The following is a 25,321-nucleotide window of genomic DNA, read 5'->3' as shown; positions in this document are numbered from 1 at the left end:
GGATTATGTTTGTTTTCATCTTGGAGAGGACTTGGTACCTTGACTAGGGTACTGAACTTTGCTTTTATTTATTAGATGGTTTGGGTGTGTGGGGTGGTGGGGTTTGTGGGTTATTTTAAATGTCTGCTGTACAATCTTGTATGTCTGTTTAAAGTGTACTAAATTAAATGCTAGTTGTTTGCTTGCAGAGTGTTCTTATGCTGGATGACAGTTTTGGTCCCTGATGTAATTCACTTTTTCAGCACATACAGGCAAAACAGCCCATTCTAGTTTAAAGCATGCTTGTAAGATGATCTTGAGCCATTCATTGCTGTTGCATGTATAAGTGGCTCTTATGTGGTCTCTGCAGCCTGTGTATCAGATGGGTCCACCCTTGGAGAGCTTCTGGAGAATTAATACTCAGCTTAATTTACTGGTATTGCTGCAGTTTGTATGCAGCCTGCATATATTGCAGGAGCACAGGCACATAGAATAATTTAAGTTGGAAAAGGCCTTTAAGATCATGGAGTCCAACCATTAACCTAACACTGCCAAGACCACCACTAAACCATGTCCCTAAGTGCCACATCTACACCTCAGGAATCTACCTTTGAAAATCCACCCCGTGAGGAAGGAAAGATTATTGGATCTGTTATGGCAATGCGTGTTGTCAGGGGCTTGAAATTTAATGGTTTATAACATTGCTTTATAATAATTTTAGCAGCTGATTTCTGTGACCACATCATTAGCTTATGTAAATACACATTTTAATGAGCACCTTGCCCTGGATGCTTGCTATGTGAATAGCTTGATATATTTTACCACTTTTTAAGTAGAAAACCTGGATTCATTGGATTAAGCTAACAAGGCAAAATTGGTTGTAAACTTAAACACTTCAAAGAATCCATACTTGTGCCTACTCAGAACCCTGATCTCATGAGTCTTTATTTAGGAGAACTGTTGCAGAGGTGAGCATTTCTTGAAGTGGCCTGCTCAGTTACTGTGAGGCTAGCATAACCTTGCACAGCCACTAGAGGGTACACAAGGACAAATGTATTTGCATAGTTTTTCCCTTTTTTTTTTTTTTTTCCGGTCTTTTTCATACTATGTCCACTCACTGGCCTTACAAGTATAGGTAGTTTGTTCTCCTATTTGGCAGTACATTTACCTAAGATAAGCTACTAGTCCGGCTCTCTTTATAGAATGTTCTGTTGGTGCCTTTCACCTCATTTGATCTTAACGACTGAAACTACTGATATACTGCAGATGTGCTCTTCAGAAGTGATGCAAGAAGGTTGGTTGGTTTGTGTGTGTTGGGGTTTTTTTTGTGGTTTGGTTTGTGGTGTTTTTAAAGAACAAATAAAAACCCATGAGGATCTTAATGTGAAGGAGGACTACATTGTATCTTGCCAGCTAATGGTAGAAGTTTCTTCATATTGAATCTATAGATAATTTTTGTCCTCTGGAGTTGAAAAAACAATTGTTTGCCTCAATCCCTTCAAAGTAGCATAAAACCCACTGTAGTGGTTTGGGTTTCTTTTATTCACCACATGCATTTTTAAACTTGGGTAACTTACTCATGCAGCTTGGATTTATTCATTTATTTAACACTCAGCTTGTTCCTTGAGCAATATTTATTTATTACTGTTTGCCTCAGTGTTTTTCTACTCTTAATTTTTCTCCAACCTCAACTAACTATTTCTTGGCCCCTAGAGTACCAGTATACAGTGATACTCACCTGATCCAGCTCTTGCTTTCTCTTTCCTGAATGCTCTAACTGGCTGCCTTTATTCTGTTCCTTTACTTTTAACGACTTCCAGTTCCAATTCTACTAATCTCCCCCTGTAGCTTCTAAGAGATTTCTCTTTTTTGCCGCTTTTCCCTGTAGTTTTCTACCTTCTCGCATCAGGGAGGTGGTCAGTGCTTGTTTATCTCTGGTAGCTCCTTAAGGACCATGGGCTCTCTCTGTCTGGAGTCAGGGTGTGACTGTTTTAAGTGGCAGAAATTTATCCTTGTGCATGTTTTAAGTAACAGACTAGACTGCAAACGTCAAGTAGATAATGTGTTGGGTGAACAAATACATGATTAGCAGCGTGTTGCTTGTAGAATTTGCAAAAGACAGTTGCAAAAGATGTTAAATCTTATTTGATGATCCTGAAATGCTTTAAAATGTATGTACTTATTTCCTCAAAAAGAATACTTCCAGTAAATTGGAAACATCAGAAGCTTAAAGAAGGACATGAAATATGTTCTCTGTATTCAGTATGCCTTAAGCAAAAGCACTGACTGTATAGTTTAAGTGCCTTCAGTTGCTACAATGGGAGGAAAAAGGATATGAAAGTAAGGGTTGACCTTTTGGGCAAGTCTGTGAGAGTGGTGCAAGATCCAGAAAAAGTGTAGGCTTAGAGTATTGTGTTCCACCCAAAGATGCTACAGTACTGAACTGCCAATATTTGCAATATAATTTAATTCACTTGATTTTATGTAATTGAATTAGCAGAATAGGCAAGTGGGAAAAAATCAGTAAATAAACTAATTTTTAAAGATCGAGAAATAAAGATAAGTACTGGAAAGCAAAATTATACTGGTTTTGTGAAAGTCTTAGTACTTCACAATATCCTGATACTAAAAAATAGCACTATGCAAAGTTCAGTTATCCTATTTCCAAGGTAACAATCACCAAGTTCAAACCCTCTAAACTGGGAGGCATTATTTATCTGAATTATTATTCAGATAGTGATTTAGAGACTAGCATTAATTGTACATTTCTAATTTGTAGCTTGAACTAGTATTAAAAGCACATGGAAAACAAGAAGGAGCTAATTAAAACTAAAGTTTCCTCGAGAGTGAAATGATAAAATACGTGGTCATGTCGCCTATGTGTGTATTGAGCAAATGTCATCTTCGAGACTTGTCAGTCTTGAAGAGTTACTGCTAAGGTGTTAACAGAAGTTGTGTTTGTGTTAATTATCTGTACAACATAATCTTGAATGTACTGAACTACAGTAAAATCAGGGGGTGGCAATTCACACATCCATTCTGCAAACTCCTTCTCAACTCTAAAGCACCTTCTGTTTGTCCGTTGCTGCTGTTCATGTTCATTTCGCAGATCAAATTCTGCCTTTAGTTGCACAAGCTTTTGTTTTATGCTGTTCTTGACTCTCCTGAAGTCTTAATTACAATTCAGGGATGTTATACAAAGGTTACTTAAGGCATTGTCATACTACATCTTTATACTTGGAGATGAGACAAAAAAAGAGGGGGAAATGCCTCTTACTCTGGATTTTTCATGATTGTTATGACTATTACAAGTTTGTATAAAATGCCATATGCATTAAAAAAAAGTGTTTTCACCTTGTTTTGTATTGGATCATCAAGAGAACAAAAACATTTGACAAGAAAACATGTTAAATGTCTTTGTTCTTATTTGTGGAGACCACACTTCAGCTTTGCTGGCATCATACTTAATATGCTCCCAGGGCAGGGAAGAAGACCGGCCTGGCTGAACAGAGAGCTTTGGCTGGAACTCAGGAAAAAAAGGAGAGTTTATGGCGTTTGGAAGAAGGGGCAGGCAACTCCCGAGGACTACAAAGACATAATAGGTTATGCAGGGAGAAAATTAGAAAAGCCAAAGCCCAACTAGAACTTAATCTGGCTACTGCCATAGAAGACAATAAAAACTGTTTCCATAAATACATTAGCAACAAAAGGAGGGCTAAGGAGAATCTCCATCCTTTATTGGATGCAGGGGGGAAACATAATGACAAAGGCTGAGGAAAAGCCGCCTCCTTTGCCTCAGTCTTTAGCAGTAAGACCAGTTGTTCTCTGGGTACCCAGCCCCCTGAGCTGGAAGACAGGGACGGGCAGCAGAATGAAACCCCCATAATCCAAGGGAAAATGGTTAGCGACCTGCTACTCCACTCAGACACACCCAAGTCTATGGGGCCGGATGGGATCCACCCAAGGGTTCTGAGGGAGCTGGCTTTCCATCATGTATCAGCAGTCTTGGCTAACTGGGGAGGTCCCAGTTGACTGGTTAGCCAATGTGATGCCCATCCACATGAAGGGCTGGAAGGAGGATCCGGGGAGCTACAGGCCTGTCAGTCTGACCTCAGTGCTGGGGAAAGTTATGGAGCAGATCATCTCAAGCGCCATCACGTGGCACATACAGGACAACAAGGTGATCAGGCCCAGTCAGCATGGGTTCATGAAAGGCAGGTCCTGCCTGACTAACCTGATCTTCTTCTATGACAAGGTGACCCGCTGAGTGCATGAGGGAAAGGCTGTGGATCTTGCGTACTTGGACTTCAGTAAGGCTTTTGACACTGTCTCCCACCGCACTCTCCTGGAGAAACTGGCTGCTCGTGGCTTGGATGGGCATATTCTTTGCTGGGTAAAAAACTGGCTGAGTGGCCTGGCCCAAAGAGTTGTGGTGAATAGAGCTAAATCCAGGTGGTGGCCTGTCACAAGTGGTGTTCCCCAGGGCTCAGTACTGGGGCTGGTTCTCTTTAATATCTTTATTAAGATCTGGACGCGGGGATTGAGTGCATCCTCGGTAAATTCACAGACGACACCAAGCTGAGTGGGAGTGTTGATCTGCTTGAGGGCAGGAAGGCACTGCAGAGGGATCTGGACAGGCTGCATAAATGGGCCGAGGCCAACTCTATGAGGTTCAACAAGGCCAAGTGCCGGGTCACGCACTTGGGTCACAACAACCTCATGCAACATTAAAGGCTTGGGGAAGAGTGGCTGGAAAGCTGCCTGGAGGAAAAGGACCTGGGGATGTTGGTCGATAGCCAACCACTAAATCATGTCCCTAAGCACCACATCGACACCTCCAGGGGTGGTGACTCAAGAGACTGACACACACCTCACTACTTGGTCTCTTCTCCCAAGTAACAAATAATAGGACAAGAGGAAATGGCCTCAAGTTGTGCCAACAGAGGTTTAGATCGGACATTAGGAAAGATTTCTTCACTGAAAGGGTTATCAACTACTGGAAAAGGCTGCCTGGGGAAATGGTTGGACTTGGCAGTGTTAGGTTAGCAGTTGAACTTGATGATCTTAAAGGTCTTTTACAACCAAAATGATTCTATGATTCAAAGGCTAAGCATCATAAAATTCCACATATTTTTCTTGACCCTGCTTTGCATTTTCTTCAATAGCCATAATGCCATGAGATGTCAGGTGCATCTCACTGTATTTTAGTCAGAAAACTTGGCTTGATGCCAACTTATCTGGAGAAACAAAAACTCATTTAGAGGTTATTTTATCCTAAAATATGTGGTTAAGGAAGGTTGAATGAATCACACTATTGACTTAAGAGACACCAAAATAAGTATGTTAAAAGCTTAACGTTGAGCCAGTCACACTACATCTATGTCACTAGACTCAGTAGTGCCAGGAAATTTTCTGGGGCACTTTAGCTCAGTGATCTGTACAGTTAGCTGGTAGAACAATTGCTGGCACAGATTTTGGCCTGTGCACAATTCAGGAGTTGGCAAGGCACCAGTTCTGGTGGGCACTTTGGACGTGACCAGCCTGTTCTGGAGGTTGAAAGGTAAATAATGCGGATGCAAACTGTTCTTTGCAAGCTGGCCTCTGTGGCCAGAGGGCAGTCCTTGGGATATTTGTTAGTGGATACACAGTCCCAATTTCAGGTGAGATTTAATCACATGTACACACATTGAGAAGAATTAAACTTTGGCAAGAAAAACATTGTCCCTTTTTGAACTTCAGGAGCAATCTCAGAACTTTTTTTAAATGGTTCTCCAGCTTTCCCTCCATGTCATCATCACATATGTGCTTGCTCTAAATGCCTACTGATACCTAGATCCTGCAACATTTTTTGTTAAGATTATAGATCATGAGGAAGTACTACTTATACATCTCCATTTACTCACACCTTTCCTTCTTAGAAGTAAATGTTGAATATTAAATAGTAAGATTTAGGAAAAACTACAGGAGTCTCGGTGTCCTTGCTCTGTATCTTCTCATGGAATAATTTCACATGAAAATTATATATATATATGATATATATAAATATATGATGTATGTAAATTGGACTGAGTGAATATAATGTTAAAATATAATTGCACAGCAAGCTTAAGCATAAAAAAAAAGGAGGGGGAGTTGAGTTACATGTTCCAATTGCAAAAATCAGTACATGACAATAAACCAGACAAAAATGTCTTTCCCTCAAACCCAGTTCAGTAACAGAACTAATAACCCTAGCAACACTTGGGCACTAAAATGCATTAAAAGCTCTTAAGCTCTGAAACAGAAAACCTCAAAGAAGGGAAGGGATCCAAACAGGAAACTGCACACTAAATATTGTCAGTGCAGAGAATACTAGCCAGCACATTAGCTTTCCATATAAATACCACAAATTGAAAGAAACAGAAACTTATTTTAAAGTCTTTTTCTCACAGAGAGAAATGTCAATATTTTATATTTTATTTATAACGGAGACATAGTGCAGTAACCTCCCACCGAAAAGTGGATCAAACTGATTTCTTCCAAGAGTCCTTTCTGTGCGATGTGGTTTAATGCCTCACAGCTCTTCAGTGTGGTTTATTTTGTTCATTCAGCAGTACACATGCTGTTTAGTAGTAGTTAGCATTTTCAGTGTATGGCATGACATAGCACATGGTGCCCTCATTTCACTCATTGGTTACTGCATTTTGTAGTCTAATGATATTTCACTTCATGATCTGTGTTTGATACCATTTGTTCTCAGACTTTTTTTGTGAATCACTGTGCAAGCAGCAGGTTCTCACGCAAAATTTGTTGTGTACTGAGGAATCAATCTCACTTTCCAGGTTATATCACGGAGGAACAGTCCCAGTGCTGTTCCACAGACCCAGAAGAAGTCATCCCACTTGGATGTAGGGTTCAATAATCGTTTAGCTTGGTCTTCCAGATTGGAGTTTGGGAGCTGCTGCTTTAGATGGTGCATTGCTTCCAAACAGCAATCTGAGTGACGTCTGCAACAAACATTTACTTATGTTTCCTCCTGATTACAACTTGGAAGGTCTCTTCTGTGCAATTGGTATCCTTCCAAAAGTTCAAAGACCTTCATGTGAAATAAAAGGGACAGAACTCTAGGTGTCATAGACTGAGGCACTTCGGGTTTTCAGATGCAGGATGAAGTCCTTAAATTATACAAAGCTTAAAGGAAAAGGCAGTAACCCTTTTGTAATGCTTTGGGACTACACAACACAATGTTATATTTCAGTAAGGTGAGTTTCCTTGGTGCAGGTTATTAACCTTTTATCTGTATTATGATGTGTGTGACAAAATGTTCTCTTCTATTATGCGTCCTCAGAGAGGTATTGCCATTGAGTCATCTAGGCCTAAAACTTGCACTACAGCTGCAGATCCAGATTTTCTCTTAAAAAAGCCCTCTCTACAAATGTAAAGAAACTGAATTTAACAGAGACTTAATACCATTGGTAAAGAGCTAAAACTTGTAGTGTCTGGAGGAGGAGATGTAAATGCTCATTATTGGGTTGCAGTGCTATTACCTGTCCAGGCTCACAGACCAAAGAGACACAGTATTAGTTATTTGCTGCAATAGTCTGAGGATTCAGACACCTTGAATCCCACTTTTGACTTGTCCACGATTTTTATTTGGAATGACACGATGCATTGTAAAATCTTCAATCCCAAGTTACATATTCAGACCCAATACATGGTGCAGTGTCTAACAGTGAAGTTCATTAATTCCATCAATGTTAATTGAAGCTTTTCCTCAATACATCAGCAGAAAAACCCTGTGAGCTGCACCCCAGTAGGAGATGAGGTGCCAGTATATGCTTGGGTACTACAGCTGTTAAGTCTGTCTTGGACTTAGACCTCATGCCCAATGATTGCTTGAAGTGCTTACACCTGTCTTTAAGACAATAGTTGAGTGGTTGGGCATTTGTCTGTAAAGCAGTGTTTTTGTGATTAAAGCCCAAACTCCCGTTTTCCAGAACAAGGTTTTAACTGTCAGGGTATCAGCAGGAATGGTTTATTGGTTTCCTCTCTGCCTCTCAATGAAGTTATGTCACAAATAATGCAAGAATGATTCACTTTTGATGTGAACCCTCTGAGGTTCCGTGCTTTTCACAAGGGCTGCAAAATGTGAAATGCAGGAAAAGATCTTAGACTTTCATGCTTCTTCCCTGAGGCTACATGCTTGCTCTTTATCTGTAGCCCAAAGACTATACATCCACTTTAGGGACTGGGTATTTGAGCACGTGAGTATGAAGTACCCATGTGTTGTCCTACGGATCTCATAGCATCACACAGATTCAAGAGAACCAAATGTGATTACATATCTCCTCTGAGAAACACCAAGGTGTGCCATCACTAAGCAAAGCTCATTAGCTCATTTATCAGAGAAACAAGGTACGAGACCTTGATTACAGGAACTAGCAAATGTAATTCTTGCAGAATTATTCAATGGGAATATAGTACTAAATACCTGCTAATGATGGAAAGCCAAGGACTGAGAGAACTGGTGCTACCCAAACACAGGGTGAGACACCTAATTTGTGAGGCATGTTGGTACAGTAGAGTTCTGATTAAAAAAATTAGTGTTTCTGTAGTTTCTTACACTTCATTTTTGTGTGACTATCCGTGATACCGTTACTGGTGTGCATTCCAGCTCCTGAGGAACTGAACACCAGCTGCAGTGTTGCATCCTGCATTGTAAGATATCAATCACTGTGCCATTTGCCTCAGCTTTGGACTTATTTTTCAAATAAGCTTTAAGTAATTGGTCTTGAAAGGGACCTAAGCTTTTGGTTTTGAAAGTTACAACACCCCTTACACTTGTTGGAATAAAGCCTCCCACAGACTGACTATTATTCTGTACTAATAGAACAGCTGAGAAATATGGGCAATAGTTAATTACTACAAGGATATGAATATATGATTTTCAGAAATAAAAATAAATGGGTAAAATGATGTACAATTATTTATAAGAAACACAACCAAGAACATGAAGACAATTCCCATGCTGTGTGGATTACAATGTCCTCTTTTTTCTTTTTTTTTCTTTTTTTTCTTTTTTCTTTTTTTTTTTTTTTAATTTCCAGTGACAGATATACTCAGTGACTAAAGCTAGAATGTTAACTGCTGTATGTGCTGAGATTCTTGCACCATTTCTGTCCATGGGATATTAGCAAAAACACAAGCTGTGGAGCCATAAACACTGTTCCTAGTGATTTTCATGCAATCAAGTAATAAACTCCTATAGAACTTTTCAGGATCAACAAGTAATGTTGAAAGATTCAAAATGAAAAACTTTTGAATAGGAGCAAATAAAAGTATAATATTTTCTATTACTACTAAAGAAATTTAAGGTTTTGGTAATCAAGGAGAAAACTTTAACAAATTGGTACAGCGATATACGTGAGCTATAATAAACAACAGCAGTTTGAAACTGCAATAGATAGATCCAGCCTTGGTTGTAACAGAGGAAGATAGAAAATGTCCTTTTGTTTTTACTAACAGTATTTGAAAGAATCATGAATGATCCTGTCAAAATTGTGGCAAAGGAATCAAAGTTCTGAGGTTTCTGGGATTCACAGCAGAAGCTTTTTTTTTTTTTTTTTTTTTTGGATTTAAATACCAGAACACCACCAAACGCATACATATACAAATAAGCAGAGCGACATTCTAACTGCTGGAAAGTAACTTAAATCAGATTCTGGGAATATCAGAATAAAACAACAAAAACAAAAAATGTTTGAAAGCTTATCTCTGTTCATTTCACAACCCACTTCGGTGATCTTTACAACAACTTACTCTTGTAAGATGTTTTATTCCTTTGGGCAGTGTTTCTGACAACCTCTAAAATTATGTGAATTCTGCCTTTGAAATAAATAACATAGGGCATTTCACACTAATTCTTTGGAACCTACAGAAATTTTAATGGTATCCATATGGGAATACTCAAGCAAATACTGAAAAGAAGTGCTATTTGCCCATACAATCTTTTGACACCAACCGATAGCTATAATGGACCCGAGGCAAATTTTGTTAAGAAATGAGGCATTCGTTCCTAGCAGTGAGTTTGAACAAGTTGTCAAGGGAAGTGATGTGTTCCTTCACTACCTGCGATTCTCCCAGGAAGACTGGATGTTTTTTCCTCTTTAACCACACATGGCTGTTGATATCAGTGCTGGCGTATCCTGGCTGTGTTTCAGAGATTCAGGATGGCCTTAGGTTCTTTCAGACCTTAAAAAGTCTGCTTGAAATCATCACAGTTCTCTCTTGCACACAGGCACACACAAACACAACTTGTTAAAAAAGTCACGATAAGGTTGGGCCTGCTTTCTGTGTGCCAGGAGAGGTTCTTTCTGGACTGATGCCTGACAATGTACCTATTCAGTTCAGTCATTTGTGTTTCACTCCAATGCACTAGATCCCAGCCACATTTAAAACTATGGGAAAGTATTCCTGACTGCAGTGGAGCCAGAAATTCATCCAGCCTCTCAAGTTGTAGCTACTGTATTAATGGTGCTTCTTTTTCTCACACCTACTTGATGCAGAGGTCAGGAAGAGGGAAGGGAAAGCAAGCACACTAGAAATCCCTCAATGTAACTGTCTCTAAGGGGGATTGCAAGCTGCCAGTATTATGAGCACCTTTAAGCCTCAGAACTACAGCAGACCACAGTACCAATCTGCTTACTTCCAGCCCCACGATCATCAGGCTAAATAGCCAAACTTTTTTTTAAAGAAAAGATGGATTTTTAAAAACACAATTCTATGACATATAGTGAATTCCATTGCCAGAATTCATGACTAAAAAACATCCTATTAACAGTTGAGCTGGAGATGAAGACAGCTGGCATGACATCTGTTTGCTCTGCAACCAGTATATAGGTTTCACAGACTGAGGAGCATGAGGATTTCATCTTAACATGGCCTCCTTTGTCCCATTTGTTACATTTCTAGGTGTCACACTGAGTGCAAATGTTCACAGCAGCCCTAAACGTGACTGCAGAGTGCATGGTTTTCAAGGAACAGCACTTTCAGCAGTATAATGTAACCTCTAGCAGCAATTTTCTGTGTGAAATAGATGCCAGTGCTTTTTGCTTTGCTTTTAAATAGAGCTTCTAGATGTATTTTTTCTAAGGCAAGCCTCAAATTAACCCTACTTCGGTGCAGCTTATCCGCCTGGAAGCTTCTTCCTCTGTGATACAAGTAACGGAGGCAGTGGCGGGCCACGCTTTGTAAGCCGCAGACCTTGTCCAAAAGGGATGAAGATGTGCACACAAAGGGGTCTGGCAGGGAAACTCGCATGGAGACTGCTACCGGGAGAGATGCTTTCCGCCCAGCGGCGACAGCCACTTCTTCACTTCGTATTCGCTCCACCGGGGATATCAGAGAGCCAAACGCCTGCCTGCCCGAAGCGTTAAAGCCCGACCTGCTCTGCACCGCCCGGGCTCGCTGGATGGACTGAGGGCGGCCGGAGGGGAGGCAGAAGCAGGCGGTGCGAGGTGCGCCGTTGCAGCCGGCTCTGGCTGCCCCCGCCCGCCGGGGTCGGTGGCCCCGCTCCCGGGGACGGGCACGGCTGGCCGCGGGCCCGCCCGCCGCCGCCCGGCCCCTCCGCCCGCCGGGGCGGTGGTAGGCTCCCGCCGTGCCTCCCGGCGCATAAAGAGAGGCGGCGGGGGCCGGCCGGGGGCAGCGGCTGACGGCGATGGAGCAACCGGCGATGATGGAGCAGCCGGTGCAGACGGAGACGTGGAAGGCGCGGAGCCTGGAGGAGCTGATCCGCATCCTCCATCGGATATTCGCCGAGGACAAAGTCAGCGTGGAGGAAGTGCAGGCGCTGATGGAATCGTACGAGAGCAACCCCGAGGAGTGGCTGCAGTATGCCAAATTCGACCAGTATAGGTACAAAACACCCCGGAGCAGGGAGATCCTGGCGCCGCGCCCCTCACCGTGCAAGCGTGGCAGAGCCGCGGACGGGGAGCGGGGACCACCGGAACGCAGGGCGGACGCCTACCCCTCTTTCTCCCTCTACCCGACTCGGCTGACAGCCCGTCCGGCAACGCGCAGAGGGGGGGTGAAGGGCAAAGGCCCCCGGGGGCGAGGACAACGGGAGGGGGCGGGGGGGGGGACACCGCACCGATCCGCGGTGCCCCGCGGCAGGGCCGGGCGGGGGCGGGGAGCGGGCGGGGCGGCGGTGGCCAATGGAGGCATCGGCGGGCGGCTGCCCCGCACAAGGCACCGGCGGTCCCCCGGCTGCGGTCCTGCGGGCCGACCCGCAGGACCGCATCCGGGGGACCGCCGGTGCGCGGTGCCACTCCGACACGCGGGGATAATCCACGGAGGAGACAGAAACGCGCTGAAGTAACAACAACAACAAAAAAAAATTAAAAAAATAGCCCAAAAGAAGCATATCAGCAGCAGAAACCGCTGCGCGGGGCTTGCGCGGAGGTTGCGCGGCGTGCTGGGATGGGAGAACAGACTGATCCCAAGCGGGTGTTTGGTTTTTGTAGAGGAACCAGTGCGTGTATTCGTGGCCTTACCGGTGGGTTGGGAGCCGTCTGCCCCCCACGCTTCAGTCCCTTCCTCCTGCAGGGTAGCGCTGGTCGAGACTTTTTGCTGTTTGCCAGTTGGAAGGAAAATACTCGTCAGGGTTTTAAGTCACTCCTATTTTGTTAACAACTAACTTTTCCCTGCCATTGGTGATGTCCCTGTCTTAAATTTCAATATAAATGCATTTTATTTGAGCATTTCTTTTAAAAAACAAACAACTGCCCCCCCCCCCCCCCCAACCCCAAAACTTTTCTTTTTAACCTTGCTATCATGAAAGCATCACTCTGGCTTGATTGTTTTTTAACCTCCTTTCACCTCGTGGTGATTACCTGCCATTCAGAACAAATCACAAAATTTGTAACAGAACATAAGAAACTAAGAATTGGAAAAACAAAGTGTGCTAACATCGGAAGTATGCATGGCAGCCTTTTTTTTTTTTTTTTTTTTTGGCCAGCCAGACCTGCTGTACAGAAATAATAACACTTGAAAAGTTTTGTGAAGTGCCAGCATTGATTGCTTATGTTCTGGCATCATCAGAAAAATATTTCTATCCAATATATGCACAAATTGTGGATGCAAGTAATTTGTTATGAGCATCCTACCTTGATTTAAATAGAGTAGTTTTATGGGGAAACTAATGAAAAAACATTTGGTTGATATCAGTGCACTTTCTGTGTGCCCCTGCTTGCATCTTTTAGGCGAGAGTGAGGCATCCTGTCATTGGCATAAATACTTGCTTTACTTGGCAAAGAGTGAATAGTCATGACTAGAGCTAAAATGAAACCAGGACATCCCACTACGTTACTTGCACCATGATAGCTGGAAGCAACAACCCCAGATCAGAAGGGCCTCGTATGGAAAGTAATGTACAGAGCAAAATCCCAGTCCCTTCCTTAGTGAACTTTTCAATGTGACAAGATGAGCAGCAGCTCAGGGGAGGCTTGCAGGATAGTACAAGGAAACAAATATGAGGTGTTGCTATTAAAGACGTTTCCAAGCCCTGACAGCAAATCACAGTTTAGAACACACGTATGCATAAAAAGCCTTTAGGATGAAGCTTATTCTGTCCCATCTATAACTTCACATATGAAAAATCTTTTTTAGGAATCTTGCTCTGATAAACTTTGTTTAGAAGTAGATGCTGGCAGAAATTACCCCACAGGTCATTTATCCACACATGAATGCTACAGTACAAAACATAGAACTTTCAGGAACAGAGTAGAAGGACTGTGTATGGAAAGCCTGACATCTTATTTCTTTGGTTTTTTTGGCGTTGTACAAATGAGTGCTGCGTAACAGAAGAAAAGCCAAGAATATCAGAAAAGGAGCTGCAGAAGAATGTAACCATGTATTTTTCTTGTTTCATTGCAGCCCTCTGTTTCTAATTATAAGCCAGCTGCTGAAGTGACTTCATTCAACAACTATTTTGATTTGATCCTGTCTACCACATTAGTCTCAGACTCACAGTTCTCAAACTCCAATCATCTACGTAATTCAAAAGCAATACGATTATAAAATATTAAATATGTCAATTTAATTTCTTTCCAGAAAAAGAACTCTTACAAAAAAAAAAAAAAAAAAAAAAGCCTAAAACCACTTTATTTTTCCCCATGTAAAACTTGGCTTTCAAGAAAAAGAAGAAAAAGGATTTCTATATGTCACAACCTTCTTTCATACATATGTTTGTATAGTGTTATCTTTTATAGGCATATCCGTACAGTAAAAAGCAAACACTTTGTATTTCAGGTATACCAGAAATCTTGTGGACAACGGAAATGGAAAGTTCAACTTGATGATCTTGTGCTGGGGTGAAGGGCATGGCAGGTTTGTATTCAAAGACTATGGTTTTAGCAAACAGATATAAAGCCACTGTATCTTTCACTGTCATAGAAATAACCAGCCCTAAGTGAGCTATCAGAAAGTGTCTGGAAACTAAGCAGTGCAGAGCTCCTCTTGGTATAGCAGTCCTGAATGTTTGCTATAGTTTTTTTCAAGTTTGTACCTCGTGGACATTTTTAGATCACTCTTGTAAAAATGCTCTGTTTTTCTACCAAATCTAAGCTTCCTTTTTGTAGAGGAAGCTTTTAGTTCCAGAGATACAGTGGGTCCTGTGGGCGTACAACTGACCTGTACAACACTTGGTTACAGAAGCAGGACTTAGTGCAGTTTAAGTAGTCTTTGTTCTGTCATGGTGTTTAAACATTGTGTCTGTGACACGAAGAGAAAAGTAGGTTCGAATTAGGACTGTGGGCTGTGAGGAGGGACCCCCTTTCCAGGAGTACTTGGCATTCTTTAGGGTCACACATCCAATCTCCTCCCTCAAAAAGGACCACACTGCTGATGTGGCCTCTGGAGTTGTATATGCAGACTGTACACTGTGTTCTGTAGTCCTACAAATGTGAGGGCAGGATCTGTCCCTTGGGGGGTCTTTCACAAAATATAGAATAACAAAACTTGCAGGTTTTGACTGATTGTTCTTGCATATAAATAGAAAATTTAAGGAAATATCAGAGTTGGCAGGGTTTTTGTTTGTTTTAATTGAGCATGCAATTGAACATTTATAGTATTATCTAGGGGATGCCATGATGTTATAGTCAGAGGGATATAGGAACCAAGCCCACCACCTCTACTCCTTCCAGGCTATTCCCACAAAGCCTATAATTTATGTCAAACTGTGTTTGAGTTGGATGAGCATTTGCTAGAGCTAGATTGAGACCACAAGTTGTTTTTCCTTCCTACATGAGGAGGATCAGATTGTTCTCACGGCTTGTGGAAGGAGCGTGACAACGTGGCATTTGTGAACTGTTCTGTGCCTGGAGCAAACTCTGCTCTCTTGGCATCTCAGTCAGTAAGAAACTCTGACGTTTGTTTACTGAAAACAGTAATGTACAAGTACCAAGTTTTTGACTGAAATGCAGCAGCATTGTACTTCTGGGAGGGTCAAATTCCCCCTTGTCCCTCACCCCTGAGGAGTGGAGGTCTCTCCCTTTGTCCTAATGCCATTGACTTCTGTAACAGTTAGTGTCTAATTAAAAAAAAATAAAACCAGAACTAAACTGCATATCTAGCCCATATGTCTTCAAATGTAGCAATTACAACGTACTTTGGAGCAAGGAGACAGATCTAGCAAGCAGACAAATCATATCAGATCCTGCTGTTTTGTTCATGTTTTGCCAAACTAGTGAAATTAACAGCTTACTGTTTCTGGTTGTACTTAGTACTATCAGAGTGAGAGATACAGCACTTTTTCTTCAACAAGTGCCTGTGCATCCCAGCAGTCAAGAGACCATATAAATTAAGCAGAAGTAGCTCATTTCTTCCATGTTTTGGGAGCGAGCATAGTGGATCTGCAAATGTCAGGTATACTTGCAAGTTTATACCAGCCTCTCCTTGGGGTCACTGTGGAAAGCGTCATTTTGTTTCTTGGCCCACAAGAGCTTTTATGTTCTGAAGAATTTTTCTGTCCTCCTTCAGAATTCTTTTGTATTTCTCTGTGGCAAAGTCATAGGCTGATCAATACCTGACTCTTCTCCAAGTCCTGCTGTACATGAACTTATGCCAATATGTTTCTGAAACAACAGTTTTAAGTAGGCATACCTTAGTCACGGTGAATCTTTTTTCCCTAAGGTTTTTGTGCAATGGCATTTCATTCTAGGGCTACGTCCAGATACAATATGTTATGCCATCTGTCCTACTTGCTGTACTGAAATGAAATTAAATATGTATATCACACTGAGTTGGGTTATTCTTTTACATATATAGCAGCATCCATGATCACACTGACTCACACTGCTTTATGAAGATCCTCCAGGGAAATCTAAAGGAGACACTGTTTGGATGGCCTGAGAAAAAGGGGAATGGTGAAATGACTAAGAAATCTGAACGAGTTTTGAGGGAAAATCACTGTGCCTACATTAATGGTAAGCTATTAAGCTTGTTTTGACAACACCTTGTCCATGAGTATTATTCCTAACAGAAGAGTTCATCTGCTCTCTGTTCTCCTGCCTTTAACAATATAATACTATTGGCTTTATGCACAGTTTAAGAGCATAACTCTCTAGATTCTGCACAAACCTGTATTTAGATTTAATGAAACAAGTACTTTTAACTCAATCTTAAGACATTGCAGCAATTGCTTGATACTTAAATATGCTGAGTATCTCTAGACCAAGCAGCCTTCAATACTGTGTCCCTAATGACTATCAGAAATTGTTTGTAAATATAGACCTTAAATAGTATTTTGTGAGAAATAAGTGAACCAAAGTTTAGATTTTTTTCAAAGAAATAATCCTTTTGGTCAGTAATAGAAATCCTAGGCCAAAAATGTAAAAGCTGTCTATGGAATAAACTGACAAGACAGGACCAGAAGCCCCAATCCTCAGTGCTACTTCTGGTCTCAATTAACAAAAGACTGTAGCACTGAAGTGCAGCATCAGCAGAATTGAAATGCTCAAGTCTACCCAATCTACAAAAAAAAAAATTACCTGACTGCACAGATGCTGAGAGATGATCAAGTCTCCACCACTAAGGATCCCTAGGTACCTAAATTTATGCTGTTACACGTATCTGTAACCATCACCATGTTGTGCTACACTGGAGGCCATCCTGGAGTGGCCAGCTGGGTGTAATGTATTCCGATCCTACGACAGACATGGCACGCCATGCTGAACAGCAATGAGTTCAGCAGAACAGAGGCAAAGTGTCAGGGGCTGCCTGCCTTTTGCGTGATGAGTTAAAAACTGGAGCGCACACACCTTGTGGGGCTGAGCTTGGGAACTCCCTAGTTGGAGGCAGCCTCATGTTGGGTTATGGACTAAGACAGGGTGAGGGTGTTGGGGAAGAAAGACTAGTGCTTTGCAGCCCTGTGTTGATGGTATGCCATACTAAGTGAAAACACAAAAATCCATAGGACAGGAAATGCAAGAAGGAGCTTGACATGTCCATTGATACTCCCATGCCAGGGATGTGGGTTCTCAGACTCAGGTCAGGTTTCCCTACCTATGTGGTTCTTTCTGATGCAAGCAATTGCATCGTGTGTGCATCTGATCCAAAGCTTCCTTGGTTGTTTTAAACAAATTTGTTATCCAGTTCTCTGAGGCAGTTTGGATCTCTGCCATGTTTCATAACAGATGTTTTGGTTTACAAGAAACAAGTGAAATAAGTAGAAGGAAAACACTGACAGTGTGCTGATTGCCCTAACTACCTTAATAATGAGTGACCTTCATGTTTCTATTGTGTGCTTCTTGGTTGCTCTTGCACTTTAAGGTTAGAACCCACTAAACAGAGTTTATTTGAATCCCCCATTGGATAAACGCAGATTTAGGACTTCTTTCCCCCTACCTCCTCTATTTAGATAAACTATGTTAATGGCAGTTAGAGCTTACACTTCAAATATATGAGAGTTAAGAGTGTACTCAGGATTCTCGGGGTATCATGCCTATGTTGCACAATACAGGTCTAGGTATTATATAACATATTTATTCAAGTACAAAGGCCTGATTTGTACAGCAGGGTCATAAATTTAAATTCAAAGTCTCTTCCAAGTAACTCAAAAATTCCACTTTAGTGTAGATTGGAAATGGTTTGATTCATGGATGTGATTCTTCATACCTTACATTTTTATGTAATAGCTGGATTTCTACTCCGCCATTGCAGAAAGTGCCACTACTTCATTAGTAACCACGCAACAGAGAGTGCCTTGTTTTATTACATGTTCAATAATGCTTACTATTCAGTTAAGGTTGGAAATATGCCAGTCACTGGTAATTTATCACCTTAGTCAAAAGAGCAGACGAATAAAAAGCCTGTTCTCCAAACTAATAAATTGGAAGGATTAATTAGGAAACAGATGCCTGCAGTAGAGGACAACTATATCTCTGTCCATAAGTCCATGCCCCGAATACATGTAGCTGACCTTTAATGTGACTGATAACCTTGTTACCAAGCTGAGAATTAGCTTTTTCCCTGTAAAAATTCTTGCTAATTTTTAGAAACGCAAACCTTCCTGCTTCTGGAGCATCTATAACAACAGCATCCCCTAGGAAAGTAAATAACCTTGAAGTCCTTTGGGAATGATAGCTAGGAAATTACTGACAGTATGGCCTTCCTTAAGTTTCTGTGGATTTCTATTGGCCTTTATCCTGTAGCAGATAATCCAGAAGTTACATGAAGTGTGTAAGACAATAATGTATTTTGAATTAACAGTGTATTTAGGAATCTGGGAGATTCCTGAATTAGAGAGCAGCAGTCAAATTCCCTGTACTGAGTTACTTGTTGCCCACAAAAGTGCAGGCATACCTAACTGGCTTGCTCATGATTTTTGGCTTAGAAAGCATTTTTCCAGGCATTTGAGATCTCATTAAATCTTGCCGCTAACACAACCTCTTGTTTCATGCCCTCGGTGGTGTAGACTCCATTGGCCTGCACCGTGTGGAGAACATAAGCCACACGGAGTCTGCTGTTAGCCTGCATTTGTACAGCCCACCCTTCGACAGCTGTAACACCTTTGATCAGAGGACCGGACACAAGCACAAAGTCAAGATGACCTTCTACAGCCAGTTTGGAGAAAGGACTCCCTGTGTAAGTACAAGATAGCACTCGATTTGCACTTCCCTCGTGTGGAGTTCCCTGCTTTCTAGTTTGCCTCCCCTTCATCAGCAGGAGACCAGTTCTCAGCAGAGAGGAGGGTTAATGAGAATTTTGTCACTAGCTAAGCATCTTCAGGCAGCAAATGATGGTAAATGCAACCTAGTCAATTGAAAACTCTGAAGCAGCTACCTTGTTTTGGCCAGCTTCAGTCATGTGAAACATTTCCTGCCTGAACTGTTGTGCCAAAAAGCATCCCATTTCAAGTCAGTTAGTTTAAACCTTGTAGCTTACTGTAAAGAAAAGAATTCTTTAATAAAGTTATATTTAATTCTTTAAAATCAAAACTTTGACACAGAAAGACTCACTTTGAGAGTAGAGTGGCTGGCTGTTGTCTGCATTTTTGAGCAAGTGCATGAGATTTTATTTGGATATAAGAGAAATCTTGAGATCAGCTTTGGGAGACCAAGCTGGGACATCTGAGAGAGTCTAATAGGCTTTCTTTTAGTGCTCTTCCATGCATTGGGAAACAAAACTACTCATATGGGGAGAAAAGACAGATTATTGATGTTCAGCCACAGAGATTCGAAGACTGTTTGGTTTTGTTAGATACAGAAGAATTTCACCTTTCACTGCAGGCAGAAATTCAGTGCTCAGGAGTTTCCTGGAGTGAGCCCTTAGGATGATCCAGTTAAAGTTTTATATAACTGGCAAGTATCATGCAAATTATTTCTTTGAAGGTTATCACATTACGGGATTGCAACTTTACAAAACAGCTGAAACACAAACTTTGACCTTCCTGAGTTTGAAAAGTCCTTGAGAAAGTAAACTCAAATTCATAATTCAGATTTTAAAGGGAAATAAACATGGAAAAATGTTGAACAAAATTCACACAAGAAATCAGTGTCTGCTTGTTTTCTCTTTAAGCGTTTATTGAATATGAAGTATGTAAGATAACAAACGAGACTAGATGTTTTGACTTGGTCTATTTTCCTACCCCTGATTGGTAAGCATCTGGTAGTGTTTGTACCTTTTGTGGGAAGCTGGATCTGGCTTACAGGAGAAAGGCAAATCTTAATCATTGGGTCTCTTTCATGAATTCCTGTAAATGGAATTCCAGTAAGCGAGAAGGTGGTAGCGAATCTGGGCCATCCAGCTGCCTGAAATGACTTCACGCTACAAAAACCTGGTCTCAGTGAGGGTTTCTGGAAAGCTGACTGGAAAATTAAACTCTCTTCTACTTAACAGATCTCAAAAGGATGTAGGAGGTAAGTTAAAAACACCAAGAAAGTAATGTAAACTATACTTGTGTATCCTTTATGAGTGAGAAGATCTGCCTAGCTAAAGCACATTCAGTGCTTCCTCTTTGTCTTAAATTTTTCTGCAGGTAAAACACACACGTAAATCCTTAGTGGCTTCTGGCCATGATTAAGTGTTAACTAAGTAAATCTCCTGTAAATACATAACAAGTTATATAGGCCTAATAATTAAATTAGTCTGTATTATATCCAAAGACTTGCCCATGGAAGTAACTGTTTACAAAGTTCAGGCACAAACCATGAGAACACCGATCCAAAAGCTCACTGAGGGAAAACTGATTTTGTCACAGCACATCAGTTCCCGCTGCCAGGAATTCTGCTGGGGGAGGTGTTTTTTCTTTGCAGCCTGTCTTCCAAGCTGGACTTTCAAGGAGTTTCTGTCAAAACGAAGTAGAGCAGAGTACTGGGGAGAAAAGATAGCCTGAAGGAGGAAGCACTCCTCAGCTGTCCCTTCTGCTGTGGGCTTGCTCATGGTCACACACAGCCAGTGGACAGGGTGATTTTGTCAGGTGCACGGTGGCCTCTATACCACTCTGGCAAGGAGTACTGACAGTGTATACGCAAGGTATTTTAAGGTGCTGAGCTACTCCGGGAATAAAGGCCCATGCTGAGGTCATGAAGTAAGTGGTAACTGGTGAAAGCAACCTCTTCTCCTTCCTTTTAGGCAACAGCGGTGCCGCAGGAGAACAACTGAGAAGCACCAGCACACAGTTGCATAAGACCTGCTGAATGTTTAACCAGGGACAGAAGACTTGCATGGCTAAGGCCGACAGCCAGCTATATTTCTATACCTTGTACATAGAAGTACACTAGGACAGCTTCCAGGCCACCCACAGTTCCCCCCCGAGCAAATGCCGGTTATGGGACACTAAGCTAACTAGTGCCATAAACTACTTCAGAGGTTAGATGCCTTTTCTTAGGCTCCTGTCAGAATTAAGTAGTTTGATTTCTGATTCTAACCTCTTTTTAATTCCACTTCTGATACCACACTGAGAATATCAGAAATAGGGTTTTTAAACATCATCTGACACTACTTAATAGGCCTAGGTGTATGTATGCTCTCAATGTAATTAATAACTATATAAACTTCTAAGCTTCCAGTCACTTGTACCTATGGGTAGTACACTAGATACAACTAACAGCAGCTCTTTCTTTTTTTTTTTTTTTTTTTTTTTTTTTTTTTAATTAAGACTTTTAGGTTTTAATGCTCTAGGCCATTTTGATAGTTTTGTGCATTTTTTACTTTTTATTTTTTACAATTTCATTTGTCAGATCTTGTTTTAAATAGGAGCAGCGAAATGCTTCATGCACAATGATTTTCAAAACTGATTGGGCAGAGATTTGGGGTTTTAATAAGACTAATCATACTTAATTCAGCTAATGTCCAGTTTCCAAAGTATTCTGTATAGCTACTGAAGAAGGTAACTGAAATAAAACTGGATTTGTGCACAGATTTCAAAGTTTTCAGCCTTTTTCTTCTGTTAACTAAAATATTTATCACAATTTACCAAAATCCACATTCCTCATGAATGTCTAAGTCTTTTCCACGCAGTATACTATTAGAAAAGGCTTTAAAAATTTGAAAGTATTTCAAACATGCGAAGAATCCTGATCCCAATTAAGTTGGTGGGAGTCCTGCCATTGCGTTCACTGATGCTTAGTTTTATCCTCTGGATTTAGTTACAAGGAAAGAACCATCTCAAATAAAGTTAACTTTAATTAAATATGTGACAATCAGCAAAGCTGCCCTGCATTGAGACTATCCCATTCATTTAATGCAGCTAGTAAATAAGACAAGTAGAGAATGTATAGCAAGTCTCCTAGTCTTGTAGGTGACTGCTGGTTACTCAGGCAGCAGTTTAAGTTTTAACAGTATCTTTTTTTACATGAGTCACATATTTCTCTCCATATTGACAAGCCCAGAAAATACTTATTTTATGAGACCCTATGTCCAGGGAGGCTGTGTCAAATTTTCAAAAAATGTTTGAGCAGTGTAAGAGTTTTAAATGAATATATGCCCTTGGGCTGTAATTACTTCTTGAGGGCAAGTGAGAAAGCAGAGGTGCTTTGCAATATTTTTTTTCCCAGGGGGGGTGGGCGGGGAGAAGAAAGGGGACATGGAAGGAGAAGAAAAAGAAAAGAAAAGAAAAGAAAAGAAAAGAAAAGAAAAGAAAAGAAAAGAAAAGAAAAGAAAAGAAAAGAAAAGAAAAGAAAAGAAAAGAAAAGAAAAGAAAAGAAAAGAAAAGAAAAGAAAAGAAAAGAAAAGAAAAGAAAAGAAAAGAAAAGAAAAGAAAAGAAAAGAAAAGAAAAGAAAAGAAAAGAAAAGAAAAGAAAAGAAAAGAAAAGAGAAAAGTAAAAAGAAAAAGAAGGCCTAAAGGCAAAAGAACACGGATAAGCATCAGCAGTAAATGAGGATTGTCTGCATGAGGTGGACCTGGATGCTGTGCCAAAAAGGGGTCAAGGGAATGTGCAGCCCAAAACTGGAAGAAACATTAGGAGCAATGACACTGCAGGTGTAAAGAATCCCCTGTGCTTTCAGTGGGCTCCAGCATACCCCAGAGTTTAGCATGTTTCTTTCTCATTCACTGTAAACCATTTCCGGAAAAATCTTGTCAAGCCAGATGTTGGGCTTGAGCATCTTAATTTGGCATGGCTCGAGTTGCTGTGACAGTGTCAGAGCAGCAGAGATAAGCTGCAGCTAACAGTCCTGCCACCCTGCTCATGCCAGGTCATCTAGAGCAAGTAGTTCAGGATTACGTCCAGTTGGGCTTTGAGTATCTCCAAGGATGGAGGCACCACAGCCTCTCTGGGCAGACTCTTCCAGTGTTTGACCACCCTCACAGTAAAAAAGCCTTATGTTTAAACAAAATGTCTTGCATTTCAGTTTGCACCCACTACTTCTTGTCCTTCTCCCCCATTTCACAGGACATGAGCAGTTTCACTTAACTAACTTCAAATATAGCATATTCTTCATGCTTTTGTTTACCAGGTAAAATTAAAGGACAAACCCAACAGCTTGTAGATCACAGATTCAGTCGTGTCAAGGGAATGATCAGAGACACAGCCAAGAAGCACTGCAGCAATGACAGCAGCTATCTGTACCAAGATCCATTGATACAGAAACTTTAGGCAGTACTCCAGCTAGTCACGCACATGCCTAGCAAGTGAAGCAGAGGAAATGTAAGCAGAAAAGATAACAATTATCTACCCAAGTTGTCCCAAACACTGTTTAGCCATGGTAAACATGATATCATACATTGCACAGAATAATACAGGAATTTCAGTATTTCAGAACAAGGTACTCACCAGGTACTTATGCCCTCCATACCAGAAACATATGGTGATAGCCTATCCAACATAAAGAGCACTAATACCTCAAGAGAAATGATTAATTTGGTCCAGAGTCCTTAGAACACGTACCATAGCTGTCACCTTTACTACTTCCTAAGCACAAGCATAAAGCTAATACCTACCAAAAGCAATATTTAATCAATAAATATGAAGTGATATAATTAGAAATAGAATCACATTTTCACTTACACAAATATGTTCAGATAACCTGTGCTAGCTTAAAACACAGAAACGAGTAACAACAAAATAGTATTTGCACATTATTAAGGCTGAACAGCCAAGGTATTAAATCTTCTACCCTATGAGAGTACTTGAGTTTTGGAGTAGTGCTAACTGGCTGGTTGATGGCATAGCAATATGATGTAGGCTGACAATTAGCTTTCATTGGGCAATGAACAGATGTTTAGCCTTTCATGTGCTTTAATCTGGGAAGGTGCTATTGAGCAGTGCCACTGTAAATTGAAGAAAGTTTAACATTTACTTGGGTTACAGCAAGACCCTTAAGTGGTAAGAGATACTGCCCTATCATTCAGGCTGGCAACAACAGGAGGAACTCAGACTAACTATGGTTTGGCTCATTAATAAAGATTTCAGTAAAGGAACTTCAACAGAAAGACATAGGGAGGCAAAGTAATGCCGGAGTGGGGTGAAGTGCAATGTTTACATGAATTCAGCAAATTGTGTTTGGTGGTTTTGTTGTTGTTTTGGAGAATCATTATTAGAAATTTTGCAAGGAGAGAAGTTGTTTGTCAAACACATGTTTTACACGGGAAGGCTCTGTAGCAAAGACTGCCTGGGAAGGCATATGCCGTATGCAAGGGAAAAGCTGATGACAGTGACTTTTCCAGGAATGGAAATGCTATTCCTGTCTGCGTGGCTGTGACTGACGACAACTGGGCTCACAGAAGCTCAGGACATGTGTTCTGGGGGTTTCCACCTATGTATAACCAGCAGGTGAGCAGCTTGTTTTTCTTCTCTTGCTGAGGTGTGGGAGCTCTGAAGCCTCTAACACGAAATGTTGCTGGGAGAGGGTCCCTTGCTGCGCAAACACAGTTTCTTAATGTTCCTGTGGATAATTGAGCCTAGAGTTACTTTCTAACTCACTATAAATTCTTAGCATACACAAATTACTTCAATTTGTCATTTAAGCCTGGGTGACACCTAATTAAGTCTTTTGATGTTTGAGTATTATTAATCTTCTTCCATTGTTGAGGAGTACAGCAGAATCAAAAATCCACTCGATGTGTAACCCTGCTTCTGTTACGAAGTTTTTTCCCTAAACCACAAAGACACAAGATGTGCTATTCACTAGCTAATCCTTATAGTTATTTTTTCACACTCCTCTCATGGCCAAGAGAAAGCTGTGTTGCAAGAATATAGCCTTCCCAAGGTTAAAAGAGGTGACCTGCCTACAGTGACTCTGTTTGCAGAGACAAGCAGAACAACATGAAGCTCAGTACTTTTCAACCATACTATATATTTTGCTCCTGATAGTTTAGCTCATGAAAGACTTTGCTGTCCTTAAATGCCAGAAAGTCTTATGTTCC

The 25,321-nt window shown here is 41.1% G+C and overlaps 1 protein-coding gene across 2 annotated transcripts; it reads left to right on the top strand.

Moving 5' to 3' along the window:
- The first annotated feature begins 11,467 nt into the window (after positions 1–11,467).
- Positions 11,468–21,876, top strand: CDO1 (cysteine dioxygenase type 1). Of its 2 annotated transcripts, XM_075740314.1 has the most exons (6): positions 11,468–11,871; positions 14,266–14,343; positions 16,282–16,439; positions 18,929–19,102; positions 19,247–19,255; positions 21,088–21,876. In XM_075740314.1, the coding sequence occupies exons 1-6, from the start codon at positions 11,675–11,677 to the stop codon at positions 21,150–21,152; spliced, it is 681 nt and encodes a 226-aa protein (XP_075596429.1). In that variant the 5' UTR covers positions 11,468–11,674; the 3' UTR covers positions 21,153–21,876. The 2 variants fall into 2 exon arrangements, with proteins under 2 accessions (XP_075596429.1, XP_075596428.1); XM_075740313.1 differs by lacking the exon at positions 19,247–19,255 and having other exon boundaries at positions 11,503–11,871; positions 18,929–19,098.
- Positions 21,877–25,321: the final 3,445 nt, after the last annotated feature.

The sequence above is a fragment of the Balearica regulorum genome, chromosome Z, assembly GCF_011004875.1.
Source record: "Balearica regulorum gibbericeps isolate bBalReg1 chromosome Z, bBalReg1.pri, whole genome shotgun sequence".
NCBI lineage: Eukaryota > Metazoa > Chordata > Aves > Gruiformes > Gruidae > Balearica > Balearica regulorum.
The sequence above is the reverse complement of the archived record's forward strand: the minus strand, read 5'-3'. Positions and strand labels throughout refer to the sequence as shown.

Coding starts and splice junctions, on each gene's coding strand:
- CDO1 (XM_075740314.1), top strand. CDS start 11,675: ATGGAGCAACCGGCGATGATGGAGCAGCCGGTGCAGACGGAGACGTGG. Junction 14,344..16,281: donor TGGGGTGAAGGGCATGGCAG/GTTTGTATTCAA, acceptor TTACATATATAG/CAGCATCCATGATCACACTG. Junction 16,440..18,928: donor TCACTGTGCCTACATTAATG/GTAAGCTATTAA, acceptor TCGGTGGTGTAG/ACTCCATTGGCCTGCACCGT.